This window comes from Mus pahari, chromosome 7, assembly GCF_900095145.1.
Source record: "Mus pahari chromosome 7, PAHARI_EIJ_v1.1, whole genome shotgun sequence".
Lineage (NCBI taxonomy): Eukaryota > Metazoa > Chordata > Mammalia > Rodentia > Muridae > Mus > Mus pahari.
Window position 1 is genome coordinate 106,740,364 of NC_034596.1, and position 25,324 is coordinate 106,765,687.

General features: G+C 57.3%; 1 protein-coding gene across 4 annotated transcripts; it reads left to right on the forward strand.

The window, feature by feature from the left end:
• On the forward strand, positions 1-25,324 carry Cep170b (centrosomal protein 170B). Of its 4 annotated transcripts, none has more exons than XM_029540753.1 (20): positions 641-825; positions 1,941-2,018; positions 3,043-3,174; positions 10,098-10,187; positions 10,749-10,827; positions 11,195-11,253; positions 11,900-12,038; positions 14,042-14,146; positions 14,233-14,706; positions 15,095-15,807; positions 16,093-16,266; positions 16,528-16,618; positions 16,785-18,458; positions 19,702-19,939; positions 21,840-21,999; positions 22,288-22,431; positions 22,567-22,655; positions 22,991-23,084; positions 23,265-23,316; positions 23,444-25,324. In XM_029540753.1, the coding sequence occupies exons 2-20, from the start codon at positions 1,962-1,964 to the stop codon at positions 23,683-23,685; spliced, it is 4,806 nt and encodes a 1,601-aa protein (XP_029396613.1). In that variant the 5' UTR covers positions 641-825; positions 1,941-1,961; the 3' UTR covers positions 23,686-25,324. The 4 variants fall into 4 exon arrangements, with proteins under 4 accessions (XP_029396611.1, XP_029396613.1, XP_021057874.1 ...); XM_029540752.1 differs by having other exon boundaries at positions 770-825; positions 19,807-19,939; XM_029540751.1 differs by lacking the exons at positions 641-825; positions 1,941-2,018 and adding an exon at positions 1-81.

The window sequence follows — 25,324 nt, forward strand, 5'->3', positions numbered from 1 at the left end:
GCCAGTGAGAACTTACCTCAGGAACTGGGAGCGCCTTCGGAGTTCCCCGCCCCTCCCCGTCCAGCCCACTGTGACATCCAGGTAGGTTGGTGTCTGTGCCCACCATCCTGTCCCGAGTCCGTGGCCTGTCCTGCAACGTTGAGGGCGCAGGAGGAAGAGACCCAGCTGGACGCACAGGCCTCTGGGATCCATCCTACTTCCTTCGCCCTGCACCCCTCCACTGGACTGAAAGGCCAAAGGTTGGGGTTGGGAGAGCGGCTGGAGCCGGGGCTTCTGGAATGTGGTTAAGTGTTAACTATTCGGCTCTGGGACGGGACGCTGGGCAGCGGTACGCCCTGTCTCGCTACCCTGGGAGAGCCAGCGCCAGAGAGAAGGGGGTCTGGGTGTACAGGGTGGGGGAGACGCGCGGCCCCGGGCTGGGCCGGGGACAAAGGTGATCGCCGGTTCCTGGTTGCCCGATCCGGTGCGCCGGGACGGGTAGACGGAACGGAAGGGGCCGCGCGCAACCTCTGGGGCGGCGCTGCTGAGTCGGGAGCTCACCTGCTGAGGCTGGCCCGCCCTAACCTGGTTTCCGGGGGGCGGGGCGTCGCGGGGGCGGGGCGCGCCGGGGCGGAGCGTGTCGCCGCAGACGTCAGGGGACCCGCCGCGCGAGGCCGCGGTCCGGCGCTCTGCCCGTGGGCTCGGCCGGGGCTGCCGCCAGCGTGCGGGCCGCGCCGGGCATGTCCTAGGCGGCGGCCCCGCCCAGCGCTCGGCCGGGCGGGCGGAGGGCCGGGCTGGGCCGGGCAGCGTCCCGGCGGGCGAGCCGCGGGCCTGGCGGGAGCACAGGTAGGACCCAGGAGGGGCCGCGCCAGCCCTGCGCTCACGGCGGCAGGGCCTCCAACGGGGCACCTGCGTACCTCCGGGCCACACCGGGGCGGGCGGGCCTGGACAAAAGCGACGTTGAGGAGGGCGCTGGGCGAGGGCCTGGCACACCTGGCCCGGCCAGTGCCTGCCGATGCTGCCCATGTCTGCGCGCGCCCGGGAGGGGCCGCCTGGCACCGGCGACAAGGCCTGGTCCCGCGCATGTCTACGCGGCCTGCCGAGCTGGTAGACCTGGGCGCCGGGTCCCCGCCCGGGCAGGGCCAGCGCTGATTCAGGATACAACGCCGCTCCCTCCCCCTCTGGGCCTGACGCGCCTGCCCGCCTCCCGGCCTCCTCCCGGGTGCCCGGTCCCCCCTCCTTCTGCGGTCTCTCCCTCCGTCTTCCTTCTCTTCTCTCCTTTCCCTTTAGCCGCCACCGTCTCCCTGCTTTCTCTGCCTCCTCTGGGCTGTCCGCGGCCGGGAGGGGACCTCCTTCTGTCTGCTCCTTTCAGCCACGGGGCTGCTCCCTGCCTCCCACTGCCTCTCAGCATCTGCATCGCCACCTCCTCTTTCACCTTCGGGTGGTGGCTCTTCTGCTTGGCGCGGCTGAGGGGACAAGTTTGGGGTGTTTATTATTCTCCCTCCTAGCAACGATGGCCGGGCTAGCCTAGCCCCAAACCTCCTCCAGCAAGCCCTGGCTCCGAAGCCTTTCCAAGTTGGACTGGCGGTGGCAGTGGTCACCCCATGACCAGGCTCTGGGGTTTGGCCTCCCTCTCCTCTAAGGGTGTCCCCGTGCCTGCTGTCCACAGTGAGATGACAGCAGGTGATGTCAGAGTGGGAGACATCCAGGCTGGGTGGGGCTGGGAGGCTCAGGGACGCCCTGGGTCTGGGGCCTGGGGAGGCTCCCTCTATAGCCCTGACACCTTTGCCAGTAGGATTGGGTCTTTCTGGGAGTTAGGGCTATGGATACCCAGTGAGGGCCTAGAGGCTGCAAGAGCGTTGGAATCTTGTCCCTTTAGCCCTTGCCTCTCAAGCTGGGCCCTAAGGAAAGGGGACCTCAGAGCAGTTTTCTTTTCTCTATCTTCCTCCTGCTTCCTGAAGGAGTGCTATGGGCCTTCACAGATGTGCAGAGCCTGTGTTCTTGCCTGCTGCTTAACTCCGAGGGGACCCGAGACCTGGGTGAGCAGCTCAGTGTTGATGTCTCTAGGCATGGCTCCTGGGCATTGCAGGACAGGGCTTGGTCCCTAAGAGGACTAGTGTGACCTCCAGTGTGTGTGTGTGTGTGTGTGTGTGTGTGTTCACACTTCCAGAGAGATGAAGGTGGGCCCTGTGGGCCATGTGGAGTTGTTCCTGTGTCAGATGGCTTCCACCTGACCAGCCCTATGGGGGCCCAGAGTCTTTCTGTATTCTCTGCTGCTCATCCAGCTTCCAATCCCTGCATGCTGTGGTCCTGCCTTCACCTCTGCTTCCCCTGCCCCACACTGCTCCCTTTCTTACCTGTGACAAGTCTTCCACTTGACTCTTAGTTATATCCCTTCTATTGCTTTCTCTTTTCACTTTCGTGTGTGTGTGTGTGTGTGTGTGTGTGTGTGTGCGCGCGCGCACACACACACACACACTGTTTTAAAGTATGAGGGTTCAAATCCAGGTGGCAGCCACCTGGCCAGTGCCATGCCTCAGACACTCCAGTTGTTCTTGACAGTATAACTAGACTGTGAGTCACCAGGACTCAGGAGCTCCAGACTGCCCTCTTGGACAGTTTGCCTGCACAGAGCCACTGTCCAGGCCCAAGCTTGGGTTCACGCTTTGCCCTTGAAGCTAATTCCTGTGTGAGAACAAGGCTTGGATTTTATGCTGTACTGGGCTCTCCAGGGATGGAGACTTCTGTCATGCCCCAGGATTTGCAGAGTGGCTTGCTGTGGGAAGCAACCTTCTAGTAAGGGTGTATAACCTGGAGCCCTCCGCAGGCCATGCTGGGTACTACCTGGCACTCTTTCTCATAGTTCACATGGACGTGGGTCTGCACTTGGTTAGCACGGCCAGAGTCACCTAGAGAGAAAAGGGATGTAGGGCCTGGAGCACAAAGGAGATCCTGAGGCTGTGGCCATGGGTCTTTAAAGGAGCAGGTCTGTGCTGGCCTTGTGCCTATCCAGGGGTCCGAAGTCCAGGCTGGGAAACTCCAGCGTTGACCCTCTCCCCACAGGACCAGGCAGGCCTCCTCAGTGCCAAGATGAGCGTCACATCTTGGTTCCTGGTGAGCAGCAGTGGCACCCGCCACCGGCTCCCGCGTGAACTCATCTTCGTGGGGCGTGATGAATGTGAGCTCATGTTGCAGGTGAGTGGGAACATTGGGCAGGTGGTTCAGGGACCTCAAAGCCAGGAAGAGACCCCTCTTTACCTGGGCCCCAGACCCACAGGTGGACAGGAGTAGGGTGAGCACCGGTCTGGGCTCTTGCTCCTTCCTGTCAGACCTACTTCTGACAAGAAAGTGCCAGGGCTCCAGGAAGGATGGGGTGTCCCGTGCAGATGGAGCTGAGGATCTTGGACAGCACTGACAGGTGGTTCATTTATGTCCTTACTGCATTGCCATCGGCTTTGCCTGAGGGTTGTCCTGGAGGTCTTTCTCCCAAATGTGTCCAGATGGTGGATAGCGCGGTGACTTTCTCCTGTGTCCTGACAGGATGGGTCCCTTTCCTGGGCTAGAAAGGGTGATATGGCTGGGCCACCTGGGTTTCAGAGCCTGAGTTGGGTTTCTTAGGGCTCATGTCTCTCTGGCTTGGGAACAAAGGGTAGGGTTGGGGTGCTGACATACAGGGTCCATCCTGGCCTGGGGGTACAAATGAATCGGGCTTCCACCTCAGCATAGAGTTTAGAATCCTAGCTTCAAGTCTCTGAGCTCCATGTCCCATCATGGGACCCTGAGAAGGACATGGGACTCATCTGATTCAGCTAAGGGACAAAGCCACAGCCTAGTGCCCCTGAATGGGTCTTCTTTGTTCTTATTAACCCCATGTGTACTGTATTGCCACATTGCACACTCCTGGGGTATGTGAGGTTCCTGGGAGTAGGCTGAGCAGGAACTGAGCCCAGGCAGCTGGACAGCCAGCCTTGATGGACCCTTCTGAGGCTAGCACAACCTGCACTGTGCCTTTCTGAGAGTTTATGCTCCTCAAAGGTTACGTGCTGTGGGATGATATTAAGAGGTAGGGATATGGGCTGGAGAGATGGCTCAGCGGTTAAGAGCACCGGCTGCTCTTCCGTAGGTCTTGAGTTCAAATCCCAGCAACCACATGGTGGCTCACAACCATCTGTAATGAGATCTGATGCCCTTTCTTGAGTATCTGAAGACAATTACAGTGTACTTACATATAATAAATAAGTAAATCTTAAAAAAAAAAAAAAGAGGTAGGGATATGAAGGTCCTTGTGTGTGGGAATAAAGGGTATCTTATGTTTCTGTTGTTGTGATAAAAGCCATGACTGAAGGCAACCTGAGAGGGATGGGGGTTATGTTACTTTACTAATATCTCATGAGAGGAAGAAACCTGGATGCAGGAGCTGATGCAGAGGCCATAGAGGAACACTGCTCACTGGCTTGCCCTTCATGGCTAGCTCAGCCCACTTTCTTTACCACTCAGGACCACCTGTTCGAGGGTGGGATTACCCACAGTGGGCTGGGTCATCCCCTATCAATTAGCAATCGAGACTGTGTGCCAGGCTCGTATGCAGGGAATCTGATGGGTTCGTTTTCTCAGCTGACACCCCTCTTCCCTTTTGACTCTAGCTTGTGCCAAGTTAACAAAAACTCACCAGGACAGAGTCTTTATAAAAGATGTCTGGGGCAATTTGCCCACTCCTTATGCCAAGTGGGGATCCAGCCAGAAGGTGCTGCCTTTGAAATTGCCTGTCTTTGGCACCTTAATCATCTGTACCCACCCCTTAGTACCACTTATAAATTCCACGTCTAAGGCATTTTGTCATAGTACAAGTTAGATTGAGCCTGGATTTTCTCCAGATGGTATCTGGAGAACTTCATCTAAACAAAAACCCAACTGCTCCTCCTGCTGGGAGACTCCTAGGTTCCCTGCACAGACCTCTGTCCCTTCAGGACTCTGTAGGGGGAGCCAAGTCAAATCTGTCCTGTACGTGGTGGCGCTGGCCTTTAATCCCAGCACTCGGGAGGCAGAGGCGGGTGGATCTCTGAGTTCGAGGCCAGCCTGGTCTACAAAGTGAGTTTCAGAACAGCCAGGGCTATACAGAGAAACCCTGTCTCAAAAAAACTAAAAAACTAAAAAACTAAAAAACTAAAAAAAAAGAAAAAAAATCTGTCCTGTAAAGGGCTGTGTGGGCCATGCAGTTTCTGCTGTGCAATGCGGCCTTGCTTACCGAGTTGGGAAGAGTGCAGAGACTGGGAGATGCACAGGAAGCTTACTTCTTTATGGGTATTGGTTTTATGAAGAATGAACTAGCTTTGGATGCCTCTTAGTCATTTGAAAGCATACAATCTGTGGGACAGGTGCGAGTTCCCGGCTGTGTTCTGAGCCTTTTAGCCTTAGCTAGCTGGGTTGTTCCCTCATGGTGTGGTCCACATACAGGCATGGCCTTGGCAGTGGCTTTGTTATCTTCCCCAGGGCTATCAGGATGGCTCCATGGAGCAGGCCACACCATAGTAGGAGCTGGTGTGAGCCTGGAGTGCTGGGAACCCAGAGCAGGCTCTGCTCCCCCTGCCTGGATCTGGCCTGGCAGTTCCACCAGGTCTCCTACTCAGGGGTCTTAGTACATGGAGCAGATTTGGGGTCAGGTTCTTAGTTTCTGGGCCTGTTAGTGGTGGAGCCACAGCAGTTTTTCCATGCTGGGTAGCCCCTGGCCTGGGTGTGGCTACATTTCTGTCCTCTCTGTCCCCGAGGGATATAATGTAGGAAGGGGTGTCTCTCTTTTACACACTACCTTAGCTGAGGCTTGGGAGGCCATGCAGGCATAGAAGGAGAACAGAATGGAACCCCCTCCTAGTACCCCTGCAGTAGGCCTTGCCCCGCCCTACCCAGCTGGCCCTCGTTCAGGCCACCCCTTCCTCTCACCCTCTTGGTGTCTGTTATCCTTCTGCTTAGTTCTAGACACTCACTCTCCGTGTAGCCTCTCCTACTAAGAAGCCCCAAGGCTTGTCCTGGTGCCCCTCTAGTCTCTCTGGGTTCTTGGCTGCTTGCAGCCAGAGGATTTACATATCATTTATACCTACCCTGACCCCAGCATCTGGGCTGTTCCATGACTGCCCTGGGACCTTTCAAAAGAGCCTAGGCTTGTCATCATCTTCTGTCCCCTCTACCTACATCTCTGCTAGGAGCCAGCGCTACCCCAGTTCCCTTCCCAGTATTGGGGGTCTCCAGAGCTCTCCAACCACACCTTACACCATCCCTTGATCTTCAGGGTCGGATTCTGCATCCACCTTTGTACCTTTATCTCGACCATCGCCACCCGAGGCCAGCTCCCGTTCATCTCGGCTCCCAGCTCCTCCTCTGTGGAGGCATGCACCCTTGGCCAGCCTCAGTAATACATCTTGCTCCAATCCCTATGTGAGGAGAAATATGGGGAGATGCCACTGTGGGTGGGATTGGAGGCCTAGGCGTGACCAGCCACCTCAGCAGTGATGGGCAGGGAGCAGGGGAGGTGTCCACAGGGTTGTGCGGAAAGGATCTCCGAGAAGGAGTTGGAGGCTCCAGAGTAGAGAGGATTGGTTATGGGAGGACAGAAGGGCAGCTGCTGGAGTCGGGAGCCTCAGCAGTGTTACAGTGGGGCTGTGGTTTGAATCAAGTCAGGCAGAGGGGCCAGAGACATTTTGTTTGTGTTCTGGGGCACAGCCATCAACAATAGCCACATGCTGTCAATGGACTGTGCTGTTCAGGGACAGCGGTTTGTTCAGTACGCCCAGAACAGACTTGGCACAGAGCCAGCACCCATGAATGATGTGATATATTATGTAAATGTGAGCACATGCATATATCATATACATGTGTGCACACATGAGGTGCCTGCAGGTGTTTTTTTTTTTGTTTTGTTTCGGTTTGGTTTGGTTTTTTGAGACAGGGTCTCTCTGTGTAGCCCTGACTGTCCTGGAACTCACTCTGTAGACCAGGCTGGCCTTGAACTCAGAAATTCGCCTGTCTCTGCCTCCCGAGTGCTGGGATTACAGGCGTGCGCCACCACTGCCCGGCTAGGTGCTTTCTTAAAATATGTTATATATGATATATGTGCATGCATGTGCTGTTAGTTTATGGAGAGCTGGCTTTTGCCTCCTCCTAGTCTGCTCTTTGGCCATGTGTGACCCCCTAACCCAGAAGCACATCCCAGAGCTGACGAGCCGAGGAGAGGCCCTGTTCACATAGCAGGTTCAGCTCGCTGCTGTGGGTGCCTGTATCTCAGCTATGGTTATGCAGTGGTGATGAGCTGGCAGGAAGGCATGCCCAGAGCTCTGGGTGTGGTCACTGCCAGGGTCAGTATAGCAGGACAGGGTGCCAGGCGTGAATTTTAGAAGCCTGCCATTTTAACATTTTAAGTAAGCACAGGTTATTAACTACTCCTCCAGTGTGTGTCTGATGCCCTTCAGGCTGCTTCGCGAGACTGTGTTTGTCCACTCTGTCTCACGGTGTTCCTTTCCAGTCCCTGGATGAGTCTAGCCCTGAGTGCTGGGCCCAGAGCTTCTCTCCTAACTGGGCTGGCTTCTACCTCTTGAGCATGTGGGCGTGGCTGGTAAACTTTATTACTTGTCTTTAGGTGTTGGTGACTGGAAATTTCCTCCTGGGGTGGCCAGGAGGCAGCTTGATTCTTCCTCTTGTGTAGTTTGAGGGACTTGTCAGGAGATGGTCTAAGGAACCCCTCCCACCGGGCTTACAAACCCACCAGGAATCAGGGGAACCTTGTGTCAAGTCAGAGGTTTTGGAAATAGGTCAGGGTAGGAGTAATCCTGTGGGGAGAGGAAGGCTGGGTTCTAGGCTAGGGGAGGGTGTGGTTTGACCAGAGCCTATCCGGCCTGACCTAGAGAAGGAAGTGTAGAGAGGCTGCCAGGGCCTTGGGGCTCTGAGTATGCCAGCCTAGGGGGCTTAGGCAGTTACTCGGGACTGGGCAAAGTTGGGATGACAGCAAGACTGCCAGGCTGAGGTGGGAGAGAGCATGTTTTGAATGTAGACTGAAACCTGCTGAATATAGAAATAGCAGAGTGTATACCCCTAGGAATGGCCAGGGGCATGCTGGATAGGCATTCCTGGAAGGATCCTGGAGGGTAGGAATGGCTGAAGTGCCTAAGGTGTCCAGGGTGAGTGGGCGAGGTGGCCTTCAAGTGCAGGGTGTATGAAGCTTCAGGCAAGAAGCTCTCCCGCCTGGAAGGGTCAGCCTGAAGTGCTTCAGGAGTTAGTCCACACTGCCACTGTCTCACCCACCTCAGACAGGCAGAGCCCAGGGCTGTCCTGATCCTTCTGGCCTCTGGCCCTGAGTCTGAGCTTCCCTGAAGCAGATGGTCTTTCTTGCCCCATGATCCCTTAAGTCTGGTAGGGTCTGAAATGTTCTGGCTCGTGCACAGGGATAGGTATGGGCTAGGATTTGGTGAACAAGTGAAATGATATCTGGACCGGCCCTTTCCTGTGCCCCTGAGGCCAGAGGAAGGAGGTATCTATAGGTACAGCTATAGGGAAGAAATTTGGACCAGCCCAGGATGGGCCTTGGGGATGGAGCTGGCCATCTCAAGGTCAAAGACACACCATGTCAGAGACCTGTGGCTTTGGGACCAGGTGAACTAGACTGGGAACCGGGGAAACAGACAGGGAGACATTGAGCAGGCTGGATCTTAATGTCTATCCCTAGTGAAATGTGGGCTACACTGGAAGAGGCAGCTGAAGGATAGCCACCCCCAGACACTGCCACCCCTGGACACCTCCCTTCCCATTACATAATCCTTATATCTCACTCACTTCCAGAAAGAACTGAGGGCCCTGACAGGATGAGGTGTGGCCGCTTCTGACCCGGACAGAACCCACCTTCACTACAGCCCATCACCATGAGGCTGCTGGGTGCTTATTCCCTGGCGGCAGTGGCTATGGGACACAGAGGCTCGGCCAAGGCCCACCTGGAACCCACCCTGCCGCGGCCCCGTCTTTAGGATCTTCCATAATACCTCCTCTACATAGGCTAGAAATAGAGTCTCCTCTGCCAAGCTGGGAGCTCGAAGTAGAGGTGGGCCTGGGCCGGAGCTCACGGTCATCTTCCCTGTCTCGACTACATGCCTGGACCTGGAGGGTGCGCCCCAAAATGGATCAGCTGTTGCTGGGGAAAGGGCATGATGATGGTACCTGAAGGGAAGAGAGGCTGGACGGGCTGTAGTGGTGGGCAGCTTGAGAGCCCCCACGTGACCGGCTGCAGGTCTTGCAGCAAAGGCTGTCAGCAGTGTGCCCGGAGGTGAGCCTCCCTGGTTGGAAGGCACCGCCTGGCTCATCCCAGCTCAGTGGCTTCCCTGAGTTGGTTGATGCTGTCGTCCTCTCTTAGGCTGAGCTCGGGGCAGGGAGAGGGGCCAGGCAGACACCACTGCTGCCTGCAGTGTGCTATGGGGAGAGACAGGCAGTGGGCAGTGGTGCAGGCGCCTGCACCGCCTTACAGACCCATGACATGGCCCCACGCTAGTAGCAGCACAACCCTGTTCCCACCTCTGTCTTGGGCATAGACTCTGGGGGCTCAGCCATGTGCAGAGCTTCGTGACTGTCCTTGGGAGGGGCCCCGGGCAGGTTGGTGGCCAGGAAAGGTGAGAACGACTTGGAGTGAAGAACCACATGTGTGTTGAAATGAGTGTCTGCGCTCAAGCATGAGCAAGCACATGCCAAGCCCTGCAGGGGTGGGGCAGTGGGAGCTGGACAGGGAGGCTGGTTGTAAGTCTGTGCTATCGGCTGGCTGTATGTGGCTTTCACTCAGGTTTGTGTGCTCCCATGGGCTGGGCCAGGGCCCTCGGGAGGGGACAGCCTGTCTCAGGTGACTACAGGGTTCGCATGCCATCCCACCCTGACCAGTGCTCTGGAAACGATGCTGGGGCGGGTGCTTGTGGAAGGTGGTGCCATAGTGTGGCCCTGGTGGCTTGCACAGCCCCGTGGCTCACTGTAACAGCTGGGTGGCTTTGACTGCGCACTGTCACAGGACAGGGGACTCAGGAGCTTTGAGTCCCAAGGGTTATAGTATGCATTGCATCATGGGATTGGGCACCTGAGGGTCACTTTTTTCCCTCCAGTCCCGTAGTGTGGACAAGCAGCACGCCGTCATCAACTACGACCAGGACCGTGACGAGCACTGGGTGAAGGACCTGGGCAGTCTCAATGGGGTGAGTGTACTGGGTGCTTGCTCAGTTCCACCCCAGCCATGATCATGCCTCCAGGAACCTGTCCAGAGCCCCCCACGGGCTGAAGGTGAGGCCTTCCTCAACTAGCGAGGCCAGTTCTTTATTGGGCTAGGTAGGCACAGTGCTAGGAGATGGTTCCCCCAGAGAGCAGCGAGCTGTGCCCGCCCCACCTGGGAAAGGGAGCGTGTCCTTTACTTTGGTCCATCGGGACTAGGGAAGGGAGGAGGCCCTGGCTGTAACAGTGAGGAGCCGGATATGGCATAGAAGGACAGGGATGGGCTCTCTGCGGCTTCGTGCATCTGTCCTACCTAGACATGTTTCATTCTTCACTAATCAGAGGTGGTCCATCCCAGGACCCTGTTTCAGTAGGCCACTGGACTGTGGAGGACCGCTGGGGCATCTGACCCCAGTTGCAGTCAGGTTTCCCAACTTGGGCCCTGCAGGGACTGCTACCCAAGAGGTCTGCTCCTAGGACAGTGAGCCAGGGACACAGGAAGGCAAGGAGCCCTGCTTAGCCTCCTCCCCCTCACCTTTCCTCCTTAGACCTTTGTGAATGACGTGCGCATCCCAGACCAGAAGTACGTCACCCTGAAGCTCAACGACGTCGTCCGCTTTGGCTACGATATCCTTCTCGGGGGGGCCCCTACTTGGCTCCATCAGGTCACAGCGGAGGCCCTCAGGCTCAGAGGTTGGGCTCCCTCTGATGGAGGGGCCTATCTGCCCCTAGCCTCAGCCTGCCTTTCCTCAGCTCAGCCTGAGGTCACAAAGGACTGAGGAACTTGGGACCCAGAGTCCTGGTTTGACTTGAGTTCTGAAGCCTGGATATTCTGTGCTCTTGAGTACATTGGGGCATGATTGGTCCTCCCTGAGAAGATCCTCCCACCTCCAGGAGTCTTGGAGTCTACCCACTCACCATTGGTGACTCCAGTGCTGCAGCCACAGGTCCTTCCTGCTCCTCCTGTTCTGCGTTCTCCTTAACCCACGGCCACATTCCAACATGTACGTGTTAGAGCGTGTGCAGCACCGTGTTCCGGAGGAAGCGCTCAAGGTCAGTGTCACGGACGCTTTGCGACCCCTGGCTGTGTGAGGAGGGCTGAGCCCAGTAGCCTGCCAGTCTCTGCTTCTGCTCTGGTCTACCCCCAGACACATTCCCCAGGCTCCCGAGCTGCAGGTACCATGAATCAGGGCCACTTGGCCTGTCCTGCTGGATGGCCCAGTCCAGCAGGTGAGAAGTAGTCATTACCCTTAGACTTATACGCAACAGATGGTAGGGACAGCTGGGGAGGCCTGGGCTGAGTGAGTGGTTGGCCCTACTGGAACAGTTGGAGCTTCTGAGGCCTACAATTATAACCTTGGACCTTTCAAGTTAGGTAGTGCATAGGATACAGAAGAAAGCCCAAAATCTGGGAAGCAATGGATATGGTGGGCCACCTAATAGGAGGCCAAGATCCCCTGGGAGCAGAGTACATTATAGAGTACATTACCCTCCCCAGGGCCCGTTTCAGGTGGGGTCTGGAGGATGACGGCTCTGTTCTTGTGACACTTGCCTGCTTCCTCCCCTCCTCGGGGCCTAGGCCCTCGGCTGCCTCCCCAGACGGACTAGTGTCAGATTTGTTTATGGAGGAGAGGCGGGGCTGGCTGGAAGGGTTTTCGAGGCAGGTACAGCACCCCTTACCTTGCATGCTTGCCCGCAGCATGAGAAGTACACCAGCCAGCTGCAGGTGAGCGTCAAGGTCTCTGCGCCCAAGAGGAGTGATGCCCTGCCGGACCACACACCCTACTGCGAGTCCTCACAACCCAGGCCAGAGAAAGGCGACCGAAGACACGGAGTGGGTAGGCCTCGTGTGTGGGGGCCAGGATGTGTAGGGGAAGGGCACAGATGCAAAGCCACTCAAGGCCTTCCTGTCCCTGTCCCTGTCTGCCCCTGCCCCCGTGTCTGCCACCTTTCCTTTCTGTATCCCATGGGATCCCTCATCCTAGCCTGTGCCCCCAGTTCACAGCACAGCTCAGGAGTCAGGGCGCAGGCCTGCTTAGTCCTAGGCTTGTCTTGGGTATCTGCACATACCTCCCCTTGCATGCCCACTTTTTTGGATCCCAGGGCCGCCATCAGTCAATGGACCACTAGATGCCAGCCCTTGTGGTCTGCAGCAGGTCAGAGGTAGGCAGGTCTTGGTTGGCTGAAGTCAGGCATCTGTGCCCGATTCTGCAGATCGTATGGTCCCTGGGGCTGGGGTGGGTGGGTAGGTGAGTGCAAGGTAAGACCTGACTTATACATTTCATAGGCTACTGCAGAGGTGGGTGGTGGGCATAGAGATAGCATAGCACCGTGACAGGAGATGTGAGTCCTGCTGGGTCCTCACCCCACCAGGAGGGGTGCAGTGCTGGACTGGGCGAGTTGTAGGTGGAAGAAGGTGCTTCCAGGAAACCAAGTTAGATGTCCTTCCTGCATCAGCAAGGACAGCTCGCTGCCCCAGCCTTGGCTAACATCTACTGTGCCCTATGGGTCAGCCCATGTACGAACATGTGGAATCTTGTACTGCTGCTGTGGGGCTGAGATGCAGGCATACCCTGAACCTGTGCTTACCTTTGTGGAGACTGCCGGGGACTGGGCAGGTGTCCAGACGGTCATCTGACCTGTTCCGAGCACCTGTCGGTGTCCAGGCTGTGAGTACACACAGCTGGTGGCAGTGGCCTGGAGCTGTCCCTGAGGTTACAGCAGGCGCAGCCAGCTGGGCAAGTCCTCAGGGCACGGCGCATTAGAGGGCCTCACTCAGGCTTAGAGAGCACCGCCACAGGGCAGCATGAGGTGAAGAAAAGAGGACCTTGGACCGGGCCGTCGGGGCCAACAGGAGAAGGGTGTAGATGGTGGAATAAGATTAGTGCGTAGCTGGGCGTGGTGGTGCACGCCTTTAATCCCAGCACTTGGGAGGCAGAGGCAGGCGGATTTCTGTGTTCGAGGCCAGCCTGGTCTACAAAGAGAGTTCCAGGACAGCCAGAGAAACCCTGTCTCAAAAAACCAAAAAAAAAAAAAAAGATTAGTGGGTATGGCGTGCTGCAGGGGAATGAAACCCATCATTTGTATAAGGAACATATGGTAATTTTGTAAAGAGTGGAGTCCCTGGGGGACAAGGAGACATACGCAAAACACTAAGGTATAGCCTCCATTCTACAGGGACACTTGCTGACTGATAGGTAATCTAACCTTCAGACCTTCTTGCTGCCTGCTGGTGTGAGTACCTGGGTCAGTAAGTAAGATTCTGATGGCCATTGGACCCAGCAGAAATGAAAGGGCTTATGGGAGACAAGGCTGTTTGTACCTCATTGCCGATGCCCTGCCCTGGGGCACTGGACTCTGCCCTTGCCCAAATCAGATCTGAAAATCTAGATTCATGGGAGATAGAATGTCAACTTCTAGACATAGAAGATCCTAACATTAAAACAAATGTACCTAACTGTCACATTGGCCACTCAGATGGTGGTGGCCCTCACCCCAGGGCTACCCATTGTGACAGAGCCATTTGTAGAACCTTAGAAGAGGCCAAACCTTGTGTATGGGCTCTTGTTGCCTTGTATACTGTAAGGCAGAGAACGCCGTCCCAGGACTGCGTCTCTCAGGAGCCTTCCTACATCACCACTGCGAGAGGCCCAGGCAGGGCGAGTGGTCATCTTCACCCACAGATGTGGAAACAGGCCCAGAGTGTTCAACAACTGGCCAAAACTTGAATAGCTGCAGGTCCCAGCTGGGAGGGAAGGCCAGGGCCCGGCCCACAGACTGGCCCTGTTCCAGACCTTCACAGTGGAGGCCATAGCAACCTAAGTCCTGAACTCCCCTGCAGAGGCAGTCGCTTACCGCACACCCCTGTATGGGCAGCCCTCCTGGTGGGGTGAGGATGACAGTGGGACACCAGCTGAAGACCGACACCAGGAGGAGCCCTACCCAGGTGAGTCCCAGTGCCCCTGCTAGGGCTGGGTCAGAGGGTAGCAGGGTGGCTTTTAAAAGGCTTGGCCTGAGAACCCCTCCCCACAGAGCGTCCCAAGGACCTGGCACAGCAAAACGGTGAGCTGGACAGCTGCCGTGCTCCTGCTGAGCCACCAGACTACTCGTTCAGACGTGAGCCCAGCTACTTTGAGATCCCCACAAAGGAAGCCCCGCAGCCACTGAGGCTCCCCGAGGTGCCGACCCAGGAAGTGCCCACAAAAGACCAGGAGGCAGGTGGTGGTGGGACGGCCCCTGTGGTGCAGAGCCACGCCTCCTTCACCATTGAGTTCGATGACTGCAGTCCAGGCAAGGTGAAGATCAAAGACCATATCACCAAGTTCTCCCTGCGCCAGAGGCGGCCCCCCAGCAAGGAGACCACCCCTGCGGAGACGGTCTCAGCTGAAACCAAGGTGGCCGACTGGCTGGTACAGAACGACCCAAGCCTGCTGCGCCGGGATGGCCCCGGGGATGACCGCCACAGCACCAAAAGCGACCTTCCTATGCACACTCGGACTCTGAAGGGTAAGTGCTGACCGGCCAACCGGCCCGGGCATGTTCTTAAGCTGGCAGGTGGTCTGTCTGTCCCCACACTCGCCTGTCAGTGAGGTGTCGGGCAGGTGGTCTGTCTGTCCCCACACTCCCTGTCAGTGAGGTGTCAGGCAGGTGGTTTGGCTGGTTTTCACTCCCAGTGAATCAGCCGGGAATTGCCTGCTTGGTCTGGGTGTGGGGAGCTAGATGAGGGGCAGTGTCTAGTGTCTAATAATAGTCACTGAGCCACCTATACTGGGCTCCTAGTGCTGCGGGACTTCCTTCCGCCTGGGTGTCAGCCTGGATCCATTCCCGGTGGGCATGGGGTAGTGAGGCTCCCCAAGACTGCTTGCTGTATGCTGATGAGTAAGGGTTCTCTCAGGCCACAAGCATGAGGATGGCACACAGAGTGACTCGGAGGACCCCTTGGCCAAGACTGCTTCGGTGTCTGGAGCCCCAGCGGAGGCCAGTGGGGAGCAGGTGCGGCTGCAGAGGCAAATCAAAAGAGACCCTCAAGAGCTGCTGCATAACCAGCAAGCCTTTGTCATTGAGTTCTTCGATGAGGACACACCCCGCAAGAAACGCTCACAGTCCTTTACACACGCCCCACCTGTAGACCCCAAGGCTGACAAGCGCCGGGGTCCTGGGACTGCAGACAGAGACCGTCCTGGTGTCTCAGTCCGTGCCACTGGCAGCAGCTCAGGACCACAGAGGGCCAGCTCGCTCAAGCGAGAGAAGACTGAGGAGCGGCTGGGCAACACTTCTCCCATCCCCCGGGCCTCCACCCGCCCCTTCGGCAGTGTTGGGCGCCGCTCTCGCCTGGCCCAGGACTTCATGGCCCAGTGCGTGCGGGACAGTTCCCCAGCCACCAGACCTGCCCCCGAGAAGACGCCTCCGGTGCTGCCCGCCCCGTTGACACCCCGAGGAGCCAGCCCTGTGACCCCCTCAACTACCCCACCGCCTCCCACTGACCCTCAGCTGACCAAGGCACGTAAACAGGAGGAGGATGACAGTCTTAGTGACGCAGGCACATACACCATTGAGACAGAGGCTCAAGACCGAGAAGTGGAGGAGGCTCGGAGGATGATCGACCAGGTAAGGTGTCTGGTCAGGTGGTACCCTCCAGTGGGCTGTGGGGTGGGAAGGGACTCCAGGGTCCTGTTGGGGAACCAGATGTTGGCCTGTTGCTGTCAAGTCATGTGTCTGGCCCAGCTGGGCACAAGGACTTGGAGGAGGGAGGCCCCTGGGCTCTGTCTCCTACCTTGTCAGAATGGAGCCTATTTCCTATGCACCGTGCCCAGCTGAATAATTGGGCTCACATCTGTGTGGGGGTGGAGATCCGGGCACCTCTGACCCTTGGCATTCTCTCCTTTTTGGCAGGTTTTTGGGGTGTTTGAATCCCCTGAACTCTCCAGGGTGTCCTCTGCTACCTTCCGCCCTGTCATCAGAGGTGACAAAGATGAGTCCAGTGATGGGGGCATGGCCCAGCGGATGGCTTTGCTGCAAGAGTTTGCTTCCCGAACACCAGGCATGGCTCCCCAGATGGAGCAGCAGGTATGACGCTGGTCAGCCACCCTGGGAAGAGTCAGGGTAGAAAAGGGACTGAGCCCTGATACGCTGATGGAGCTGACCAGTTGGTGGTGACATTGGGGTCCCACGGGGCTAGGGAAGGCCACAGGGCCCTCCTGTCTGCTTTTGTAGAGGGTGTTGTCTCTGGGAGCTGTAGCATGAGTGGTTCTCCTCTGGCCCCTGGCTTCTGTTCTGAGCTTGTGCCTCCCAGGCTGGGGATGTATTTTCTTGCCCTTGTCTCTGCAGAGCCTCTTGGTCCCAGGTTCCCCTGGGGGTCAGAAGTGGGTTTCCCGATGGGCTAGCCTGGCTGACAGCTATGCAGATGCTGGTTTGGCAGGTATGTAAACCCAGAGTTGCTGTAAGGGTTGGGGGCCATACCGAGGTGGCCCCAGGTCTTCACCATAGACATAGTTTGTCTCAGCCTGGGCCTGGGACAGGGTTGGGGTTCTGTGTGCATGTAGAACCTGCAACCATTCTAACTGTGTTGGCCTTGTGATTTGCAGAGGACGGTCCTGGGCGCAGAACCGCAGAGCCTGAGGGACCCCTGCCTGTGCGAACGCGGCGTCTGCTCCCTCAGTTGCCCAGTGATAGAGCTGACAGCCCTGCAGGCCTTGAAGCTGCCAGGCGGAATGGCCCAGGGCCACCAGAGCTGGGCAGTGAGCCAGCAAACTGCCTCATAGGCCAGGAAGACCTAGACCCTGATAGTCTCAGTGATGCCAGTGGGTCAGATGGCGGCCGAGGCCCAGAACCAGGCACAGAGCGGCAGGAGGATCTAGCATGGGTCAGGGGTCGGCGCTCACCACGGGCCCCTGGGGAGCTGGTCCCCACCTCTTTCTTCATTGGTGATCAGAATGGGGAGACCACCTTCCCCAAGAAATCATTTGTGGGTACTGGGGAAGTAGATGGCCCAGGACGGGTAGTCCAGACCAGCCCTTCAGCAAGGGATGGCCTTTATGTCAGTTCCAATGGGAGGATGGTGATCCAGTTGCGCAGTGGTCGGTCCCCAGAGCCTGACCCGACCCCACCCAAGGAGACTCTGACGTTTGCCCGGCAAGAGAGTTTCACTAAGGAGCCAACCAGCAGCGGCCCTCCAGCACCTGGCAAGCTCCCCCACATTTCTAGCCACCCACTCCTACAAGACTTGGCTGCAGCCCGCGCCTCGCGCCTGGACTTCCATACTCAGGACACCCACCTGATCCTGAAGGAGACTGAGACAGCACTGGCAGCCCTGGAGGCTCGGCTACGCTCCAAGTCTGCAGACGAGTGTGATGGGGGTAGCACCCCTAGGCCTCCAGAGGACTCCCTGTCTGGGGATTCAGATGTGGACACAGCCAGCACCATCAGCTTGCTCAGCGGCAAAAATGGTCCCAGCCCAACAACCCCCCAGACTCCAGGGCCACAGAAGGAGAGCCTGCTATCTCCACCAGCAGTACCAGACCCAGGGGGTGCTACCCCGGGCGGCGCCCGAGAGCGGCTGTCTGAGAGACAGCATCGCCCACTGCCTGCAGACTTGGGCCCTGGAGACACATCAAGGCGCGCAGCCATGCGGCGAGGTCATGGGTCTCGAGGGTCCCTGGACTGGCCCGAGGAAGAGCGAGGCTCTGGCCTTGCCCACCTGCCCAATTCTAACCACGAGACCCCTGAGGCTACGGTGGCGGGTCGACAGGGACCTCGTCGGAAACCAGTGGCTCCCCCACCATCCCCAGCCGCGCGGGAGGAGCAAAGCCGCAGCTCCACCACTGCTCAGAAGGTGCAGCAGGCACTGACCCGCTCCAACAGCCTGTCCACCCCAAGGCCCACCAGAGCCTCCCGACTCAGGCGGGCCCGTCTGGGGGATACCTCAGACACTGAGGCTGTGGATGGTGAGCGAGGGACCACGGCCAACCCTGAACCAGCAAATCGAGCCACCCCTGAGCAGACCAAGAAACTGACACGCTTGGACATCCTGGCCATGCCCCGGAAGCGGGCAGGCTCCTTCACAGGGCCCAGTGATTCTGAGACCACCCCTGCCCGTACTGGCTTCTCCGGTCGCAGTGCTGAGCTCTACAGCACCAGCCGTAAGCCCACGATAGCCGAAGCCCGTGCCGCTGCCAAGAAGGCCGCTGCTACTGCTGCCAACACGGGCCCCCGCCAGCCCTTCAGCAGGGCTCGCCCGGGCAGTGCCAGATATTCTTCCAGTGAGTGTGGGCTGGTGGGCTGGTGGGTAGGCAGGGTGGCCAGCAGCAGCTGAGCCCCTGGGTAGATGTGTCATAGAGCCGCATTTACATGAGCACTGGCCAGGTGTGCCCATGGCACCTGTGTGGCAGAAGACCCTCCAGGGTGCCTCCCGTCACTGCAGAGGCCTCAGTGCCTGGGCCTTAAGGTTGGCTCTGTCATTCTTGGTGTCCCCAGGCTAGGGGCCCAACCTGCCTAGCTGAGGACCCAAAACGGGCTGTCCCAAAGTTCTCTGGTCCCTGTCCTCTGTGCTGAAGCCCCAGTGAAGGGTGTCTATCTAATGAGAGCCCCTATGATACCCTTGAATGGCCACAGAACCCTGGCCTGAGAGGGCTGTGTCAGTCCACATGAACAGACCTCTGCCCATCCCGTGAGTTAACGTGTGAACGAAAGAAGAGACACACTATTTGAGCTGGCAGAGCTGGCCCCATTTCTGGAGTGGATGGTGACCTGTCCATCTAGCCTCTGTCCCACCACATCAAGGGAGCTGTGCTGTGCCCGAGGATTGAGTAGATTGGTTTGAGCCAAGGTGCCGCAGCCCCACCCCTTGGCCTTGCTGTCCCCAGCTGACCCCACTTACCTCCTTACCTCCCAGCATCTTCACATAGACCTCCTGCCTGCTGGGACCACTGGGTGGGGATGTCTGCTTGGCAGAAATTGCTTGTCCCTCATCTGCCAGCACTGCTTAGCATGCAGGCCCCACCCAGCCCTCATCCAAAGTGCATTTGCTATCAATGCTGGTTGGGACTCAAACAGCACTGAGCAAGGAATCTAAGCTCTTACCCAGGCAGCCATACCTAAGGATGTAGGTCTGATGAAGGCTGTGAGAACATGGCTTGGGCTGGCAGTGGTCTGACCTCACTCACCTGTGTGAGCCAGCTTTGTGGTGCCATAGCTGGTCCCTGTGTGTGGCTTACCCCTATCTGCCCAGCATCCTTTCCTGGTGCCCAGGGAGATGCGCTCATCTCATCGGGCACAGCCGGTTACCACTCTGCCCCCTGGGTGCTGCACTGACCCCAGGGGTGCCCGGTCCCTGGCCCTGCATGTCCTTTGGGCTGGAGGTGCTTCTGCTAAGGGCTTCTGAGGACAGCTGTGATGCACCTGTCCTGCAGCACAGGGCCCTCATCCTGAGGAACCCCGAGGCTCCCAAGGCACTGAGTGTTCTCTGTTCTGTTCTTGCTTCTGCATCCAAACCACTCACTCAAGACACGCGGCGTCGGCAGCAGGGTTCGGATTACACGTCCACCTCCGAGGAGGAGTATGGGTCCCACCACAGCTCCCCTAAACACACACGCTCCCATGCCTCAACAGCCACACAGACCCCGAGGGGCAACAGCTCTACCCGGGCTCGCTCCCAGGGCCCCCGAGACACAGACGATGATGAGGAAGAGCCTGACCCCTACGGCTTCATCGTGCAGACAGCAGAGATCGCAGAGATTGCTAGGTGAGTGACCGGTCAGGGCCAGGCCAGAGGTCCCTCCCCTTGGCTGAGAGCAGTCTGAGGGCAGGGGCTGGGCTGGGCTCCTGACCCTGAGTAGGTTTAGAGATTATTTGGTGGGTGGTGGCTATGTGAGTGGGTGGGTGGATGGATGAGACCAGGGGTGCCGTGCTTTTAATCCCAGCACTTGGGAGGGAGAGGCAGGCAGATCTGTGAGTTCGAGGCCAGCCTTGTCTACAGAGTGAGTTGGTTCTAGAACAGCCAGGGCTTCACAGAGAAACTCTGTCTCAAAATCAATAACAGCAACAACAAAGAAGGTGGATAAATGAATAAATGAGTGGTGGGTGTGTGGGTGGGTGGATTAGTCACTAGGTGATGGCTCAGTTGATAGGTATTTGGGTGGGTGGGTGGGTGTCTGTCTAGGAGGCGGGGAACTTTGGGTTCAGGGAGCTAGTGTGACCACAGTTTATTCTAAATAAACTTCCTCACATGGCCATTCTCTGGGATGTGTTCTGGGAAAGGATGTGTGGAGATGGATCTAGCTGAGCTATGGCCAGCATCCTGATGCCCAGGCACTGAAAGGCTTGTAGAGATGTCCCCTAGGAATGAGGTGGACATCAGGAATTTTGTTGAGGGTGCTGTTCTTGAGAGCTCTTGAGACACTGAGAAGGTGACCAGAAACAGATGGTCCTCAGGAGAGTGGCCCATGTGTGGATGGGGGTACAGTTACTGTAACTGCACAGGCAGAAGCTGAGGCCGTGGTAGAAGGAGGTCATGTAGAGGACAGGGTAAGAGAGATGGGTTGAAAAAGAGGGTCCTCCTAAGAGGCAGGCGTGTGGTACAGGAGGATGTATGGCCCTTGGGTGCGACCCAAAAGGATAAGGGCTCCTCAGGTCTCAGTATAAGAAGGAACAGGAAAAGGCGTGGCCCGTGTGGGTTTCTGGCATGCCTGCCTAGTGGGCCCAGGAGACTGCTGCAATGTGTTTCCCTGTAGAAAGAGGCTCCAAGAGAAGCAGCCTGGGTAGACGTGGGAACATTTAGAGGTTAGGTGTCACCTAGAGTCAGGGGGACCTGCTTCTGTGCTCTCTTGATGTCAGAGCCATGAGACCAGTAGGTGAGAAGCCTGGGTCACCCAGCTGGGGAGCCATGAGGAAGCTTTTGGAGAGAGGCAGGTATGGCAAAGGCCTAGGATGCAGGTCCTAGGTAGACCCCAGAAGAGAATCATAGGATACCCCAAGTCTGGAGCCGAGGGTTCAAGTGTGTGGATCATGGTGGTGATGAGCCTGAAGAAGATGAGAGTTAAGGCAAGAGATAGGATGTGGGCCCTTCAGGGACCTCTCTAAAGATGGGGCTGGCCATGTGTCGAGGAATCTAGTTAGACTGGTGTCCCTCAAAGCAGCAGCTCAGGGAATTGCTGCTGCCTACTTTGTCTTCTGTCTCCTGGCTGCCTGGGTTCCTCGCTGGGACAAGCCCAGGACCCTTGTCAGATGTGTGCTCCCCTGTGGTGTGATCAGAACTTAGCTCTCAGCCATATTGGAAGAGCCACAAGGTCCCTCTACAACTCTGACCTTTGGACTCAGGAGTCCCTACTCGCTCCTCCCCTGCCTCTGTTTCCCTGCTCGCCAAGGTGGTACCCATGCATTCTGTGGCTGAGTGATATCCATTCTGGGAGGGCCTGATGGCTAGTGTCTAGCTACTCTTCTGTCAGACCCTTCCCCACACACTCCAGGCCCAGCTTGGGCAGGCTATGTACCTCAGGCCGGGCCTTTACCCAGCACAGCCTCAGGCAGTAGAGTTGGACCTGACTCTGCACAGAATGCTTGTGGGTCCTCACCACCCTCCTCTGTGTGTTGGGGCTCTCCCAAGAGGATCGCTAGCAGAACTTGTTTTTTCCTGTTGGCTGCAGGCTAAGCCAGACACTGGTGAAGGATGTGGCCATCCTGGCCAGGGAGATCCATGATGTGGCTGGAGATGGGGACTCACTGGGCTCCCCAGGCCCCACTCGCAGCCCATCTCTCGGGAATGTGCCCAACACCCCTGCCTCAACCATCTCAGCCCGGGAAGAGGTGAGTTCAGGCCTCTCATGTGCATGTGCTCATCTGCCAGGGTCAAATCCCACCGTGTGCTTCTTGGTGTGAGGGCTGTAATAAGAATCCTTACAGAGTCCCGAGCGCTTGTGCTGTGGAAACTTGTCCTTCCAAGGGAGTGGGCGTTGGGAAGGATCCTGAGCAGAAGACAGGCCCAGGCCTGTCTTATCCTGTCTTATTTCTTCTCTGTCTGAAGCAGTGCAGGGGCTCACTGCACCCCCTAGTGGTTCCCTTGCATCAGCCAAGCCAATGCTCTGTTCTCTGCAGCTGGTACAGCGTATTCCAGAGGCCAGCCTGAATTTCCAGAAAGTGCCACCTGGCTCTATGAACTCTCACAACTTGGACCAGAACATGAATGACAGCCGAGAGGATGCTCTGGCCAACAAGACGAGGCCTCGGAACCGTGAGGAGGCATGGTGCCCCTCCTATATTGCATTTCTGCGGGTTGGGGCGTGTCTTAGACAGTGTCTGGATCGTGAGATGGAGGCCAGCTAGCTGGGTGGAGAGGGGAGGGCCCCGGCCATACTAATGCCCAGGTACTTCCAGGTGATCTTTGATAATCTGATGTTAAACCCGGTGTCCCAGCTGTCACATGCCATTCGTGAAAACACGGAACATCTTGCTGAGAAGATGAAGTAAGTGGGTAGTCCCTGAGTGCCAACAGGTCATGTGTGCTGCGTCCAGCAGTAGTATGCAGCCTGATAGGTCACATGTGGGTAGCCAGGCTCTGTACCTACACTGCTCCCTGGGGTCAGGGCCCCATTGCTTCCTCTCTCTGGCCCTCTCCATCTCTGCTCCCCTATCTGAGCTGTTCCCACCTGAGCATGAGGTAGCTAGCCACACTCCTGCTCTGGGTTTCCCTTTTGACTCTTACCAAGAGATGGCATCAGCTCTACTGTGGCCAGAGAATATCAGGGAAGCAGCTGTTCTGTGTTCTCTGTCACTGTCCTTGTCCCTGCTCCCCTCCCAGGATCCTCTTCCAGAATACAGGCCGGGCCTGGGAGGACTTAGAGGCCAGGATCAACTCTGAGAATGAAGTACCCATCCTGAAGACATCCAACAAGGTGAGAGACAGAGACCCCCATCCTCAGACCTGGCTCTCATCCTTGGGCCTGGCTCCCAGCCAGTGGGCTTTGCTGAGCCGCTCTGAACCACATCCTCAATCCAAGTCCACCAGGAGGACCTGGGGGCCCTGTATGTCCCTACTCTCGCCCTCGAGCCTTCCTCCTCTCTGTCCTTCCCAGGAAATCAGCTCCATCCTGAAGGAACTTCGACGCGTACAGAAACAGTTAGAAGGTAGGTGTGGCCCAGACCTAGGGCAGGCACAATCTCAAGGCTCGCAGCCAGATTCTCAACTGGACAGACAGATTCTCAACTGGACAGACAGATTCTCAACTGTGGACTCTTTGGTCTCTTCCTCCAGTCATCAATGCCATTGTGGACCCCAGCATGAACCTCGACCTACTGATGGGAAACCGGGCTCCCTCAGGTCAGCCAGGACTTGGGAAAGCCCGGCCAGCAGCTCAGAGCTCAACTTCACCTGCCTCGGTGGATACCTTGCTGCCGGCCCTGCCTCTCAGGAGCTTCCCACAGCGGGCCAACTGTGGGCCCCCCGGCCTCCCGGAGCCTGCCTTCCTTCCTGATGCTGAGAGGTTTCTGATCTAAGCTGTGAGGCGGGCGAGGCCAGCTTCTTCTGCGCGTGCGTCCCGTGCATCCATCCCACGGCCCACCTGCCTGGCTGCAGGAGGTTCTCTGTGAAAACCCTGTATGTGCCATAACCCATGGATGGATGCCTCCCATTCCCAGACCCTCCTCAGCCAGCCCATGGCACCCCCACCTCCACAGGCCTCCTAACCTAGCCCCTGGGGTGTCCACTGCCAAGGGCCAGCCGGTGAGGCCCCATATTCACCTCCTGTCAATCACCATCGTTTTTGTCGGTAGCTTTAAAGGAAACAGTACTTTGCTCCCTTGCAGGAACTCGCAGGCCCGGCTTAGGTCCAGCCCCAGCCTGGGAGGCCCTGTCTCATCCCTGTGTGCTGGCGTGAGGCCAGACAGAGAAAGGAGCTGGACCCTGGGGCCAGTCAGTGCCAAACACAGGAGCTGGATGGGTTTGGCACGTCCCCAAATTTCCCAGGAAGGAGACCACTTGCTTTGTGGCTCCTCCTGAGTCCACGGCCAGAACTGCTGCAGAGTCCATCAACCTGGGCAGATGAGTGGTTCTAAGCCCTTGGTGCCAACATAACTGCCAAACCCAGTGAGTTCAGGTACCGTCCCAGCATGCTCTCCCGAGTGGATTCATCCCAGCTAGGGACCCTGGGTTTCCTTACAGTGGGACTGGGTGTAGCTGGGTGGGCCAGCAACCCCATTGGTTGTGGCGAGTGCTTTACCAGAGTGGCAGAAAGAGATTTGGAAGCTCCTGGCTTTGTGATCTAAACCATGTACCTGCCCCTGCTGTCGCAGATGGTGTGGGCAGGAAGTGGTAACTGCAGCAGGCTCCTGCGGCTTGATCCATTATGGAGGCCTGGCAGGGACAGGCCCACTACTGGTTACGCTTTCTCAGGATTTGTGCGGCTGGGGCCTGCCAGGTGAGCAGGGTGGCTGCCCCGCTGCTGCCCCTTGCTGATGCTTCTGGAGGCACTAAGCCAAAGAGCCCGTTGGCTGGAGTGGGATGGGGACAGTCCCTTATTGACCAGGCTGGCATGGGTGTGCTCTGGGACCTGCCTGATGTGTGTGTGGGCGTTGCCCTGAACAGGACCTGTCTGCTGGGGAGAGGTAGATGCGGCGGGGGGCCCGAGCCCTCAGGGGTAGCATGGGTCTCCCTGTTTACACTTAGCTGATAGAGTCATGCACGGGTCCTGTGTGCCTCTGCCCAGCCCACCTGATGTTTACGTGTGTGTGTGTGTGTGTGTGTGTGTGTGTGTGTGTGTGTGTAGAGCCTGCTCTTTGTCTGGAGGAGGTGCCAGCTCAGCCTGTTGGCTGCTCCCCCTGCATGTCCCACACATTGCCCACAGCCTGCTCCCTGTAAGTAAACGGCTGTCCTGCAGAGTCCATGCCTCCCACCCCTGGTCATCACTGTGTAATTTTTTTTTTTTTAATGCACAAATTGGTGTTCCTCTCCACATTTAGTCCCTCTGTCACTTTAACCTTCAACCCGGCATTGGTACTTACCTGCCTGGCTTCTGAAGGNACCTCTGTACATTGTTCTCAGGCGGTCTTGTGGATGTCTTTCAGGAAATGGTTATTTTATATGATTTGTCATGGAATTTGTTCTAATAAATCATTCCTCCACGTGGCAGCACACCAG

What these genes read in the sequence shown, in the direction of transcription:
- Cep170b (XM_029540753.1), top strand. Translation starts at nt 1,962, where the DNA reads ATGTGCAGAGCCTGTGTTCTTGCCTGCTGCTTAACTCCGAGGGGACCC. An exon ending in CGAGGGGACCCGAGACCTGG is followed by an intron (nt 2,019 to 3,042) that starts GTGAGCAGCTCA and finishes CTCTCCCCACAG; the next exon opens with GACCAGGCAGGCCTCCTCAG. An exon ending in CCAGGAGGAGCCCTACCCAG is followed by an intron (nt 14,147 to 14,232) that starts GTGAGTCCCAGT and finishes CCCTCCCCACAG; the next exon opens with AGCGTCCCAAGGACCTGGCA.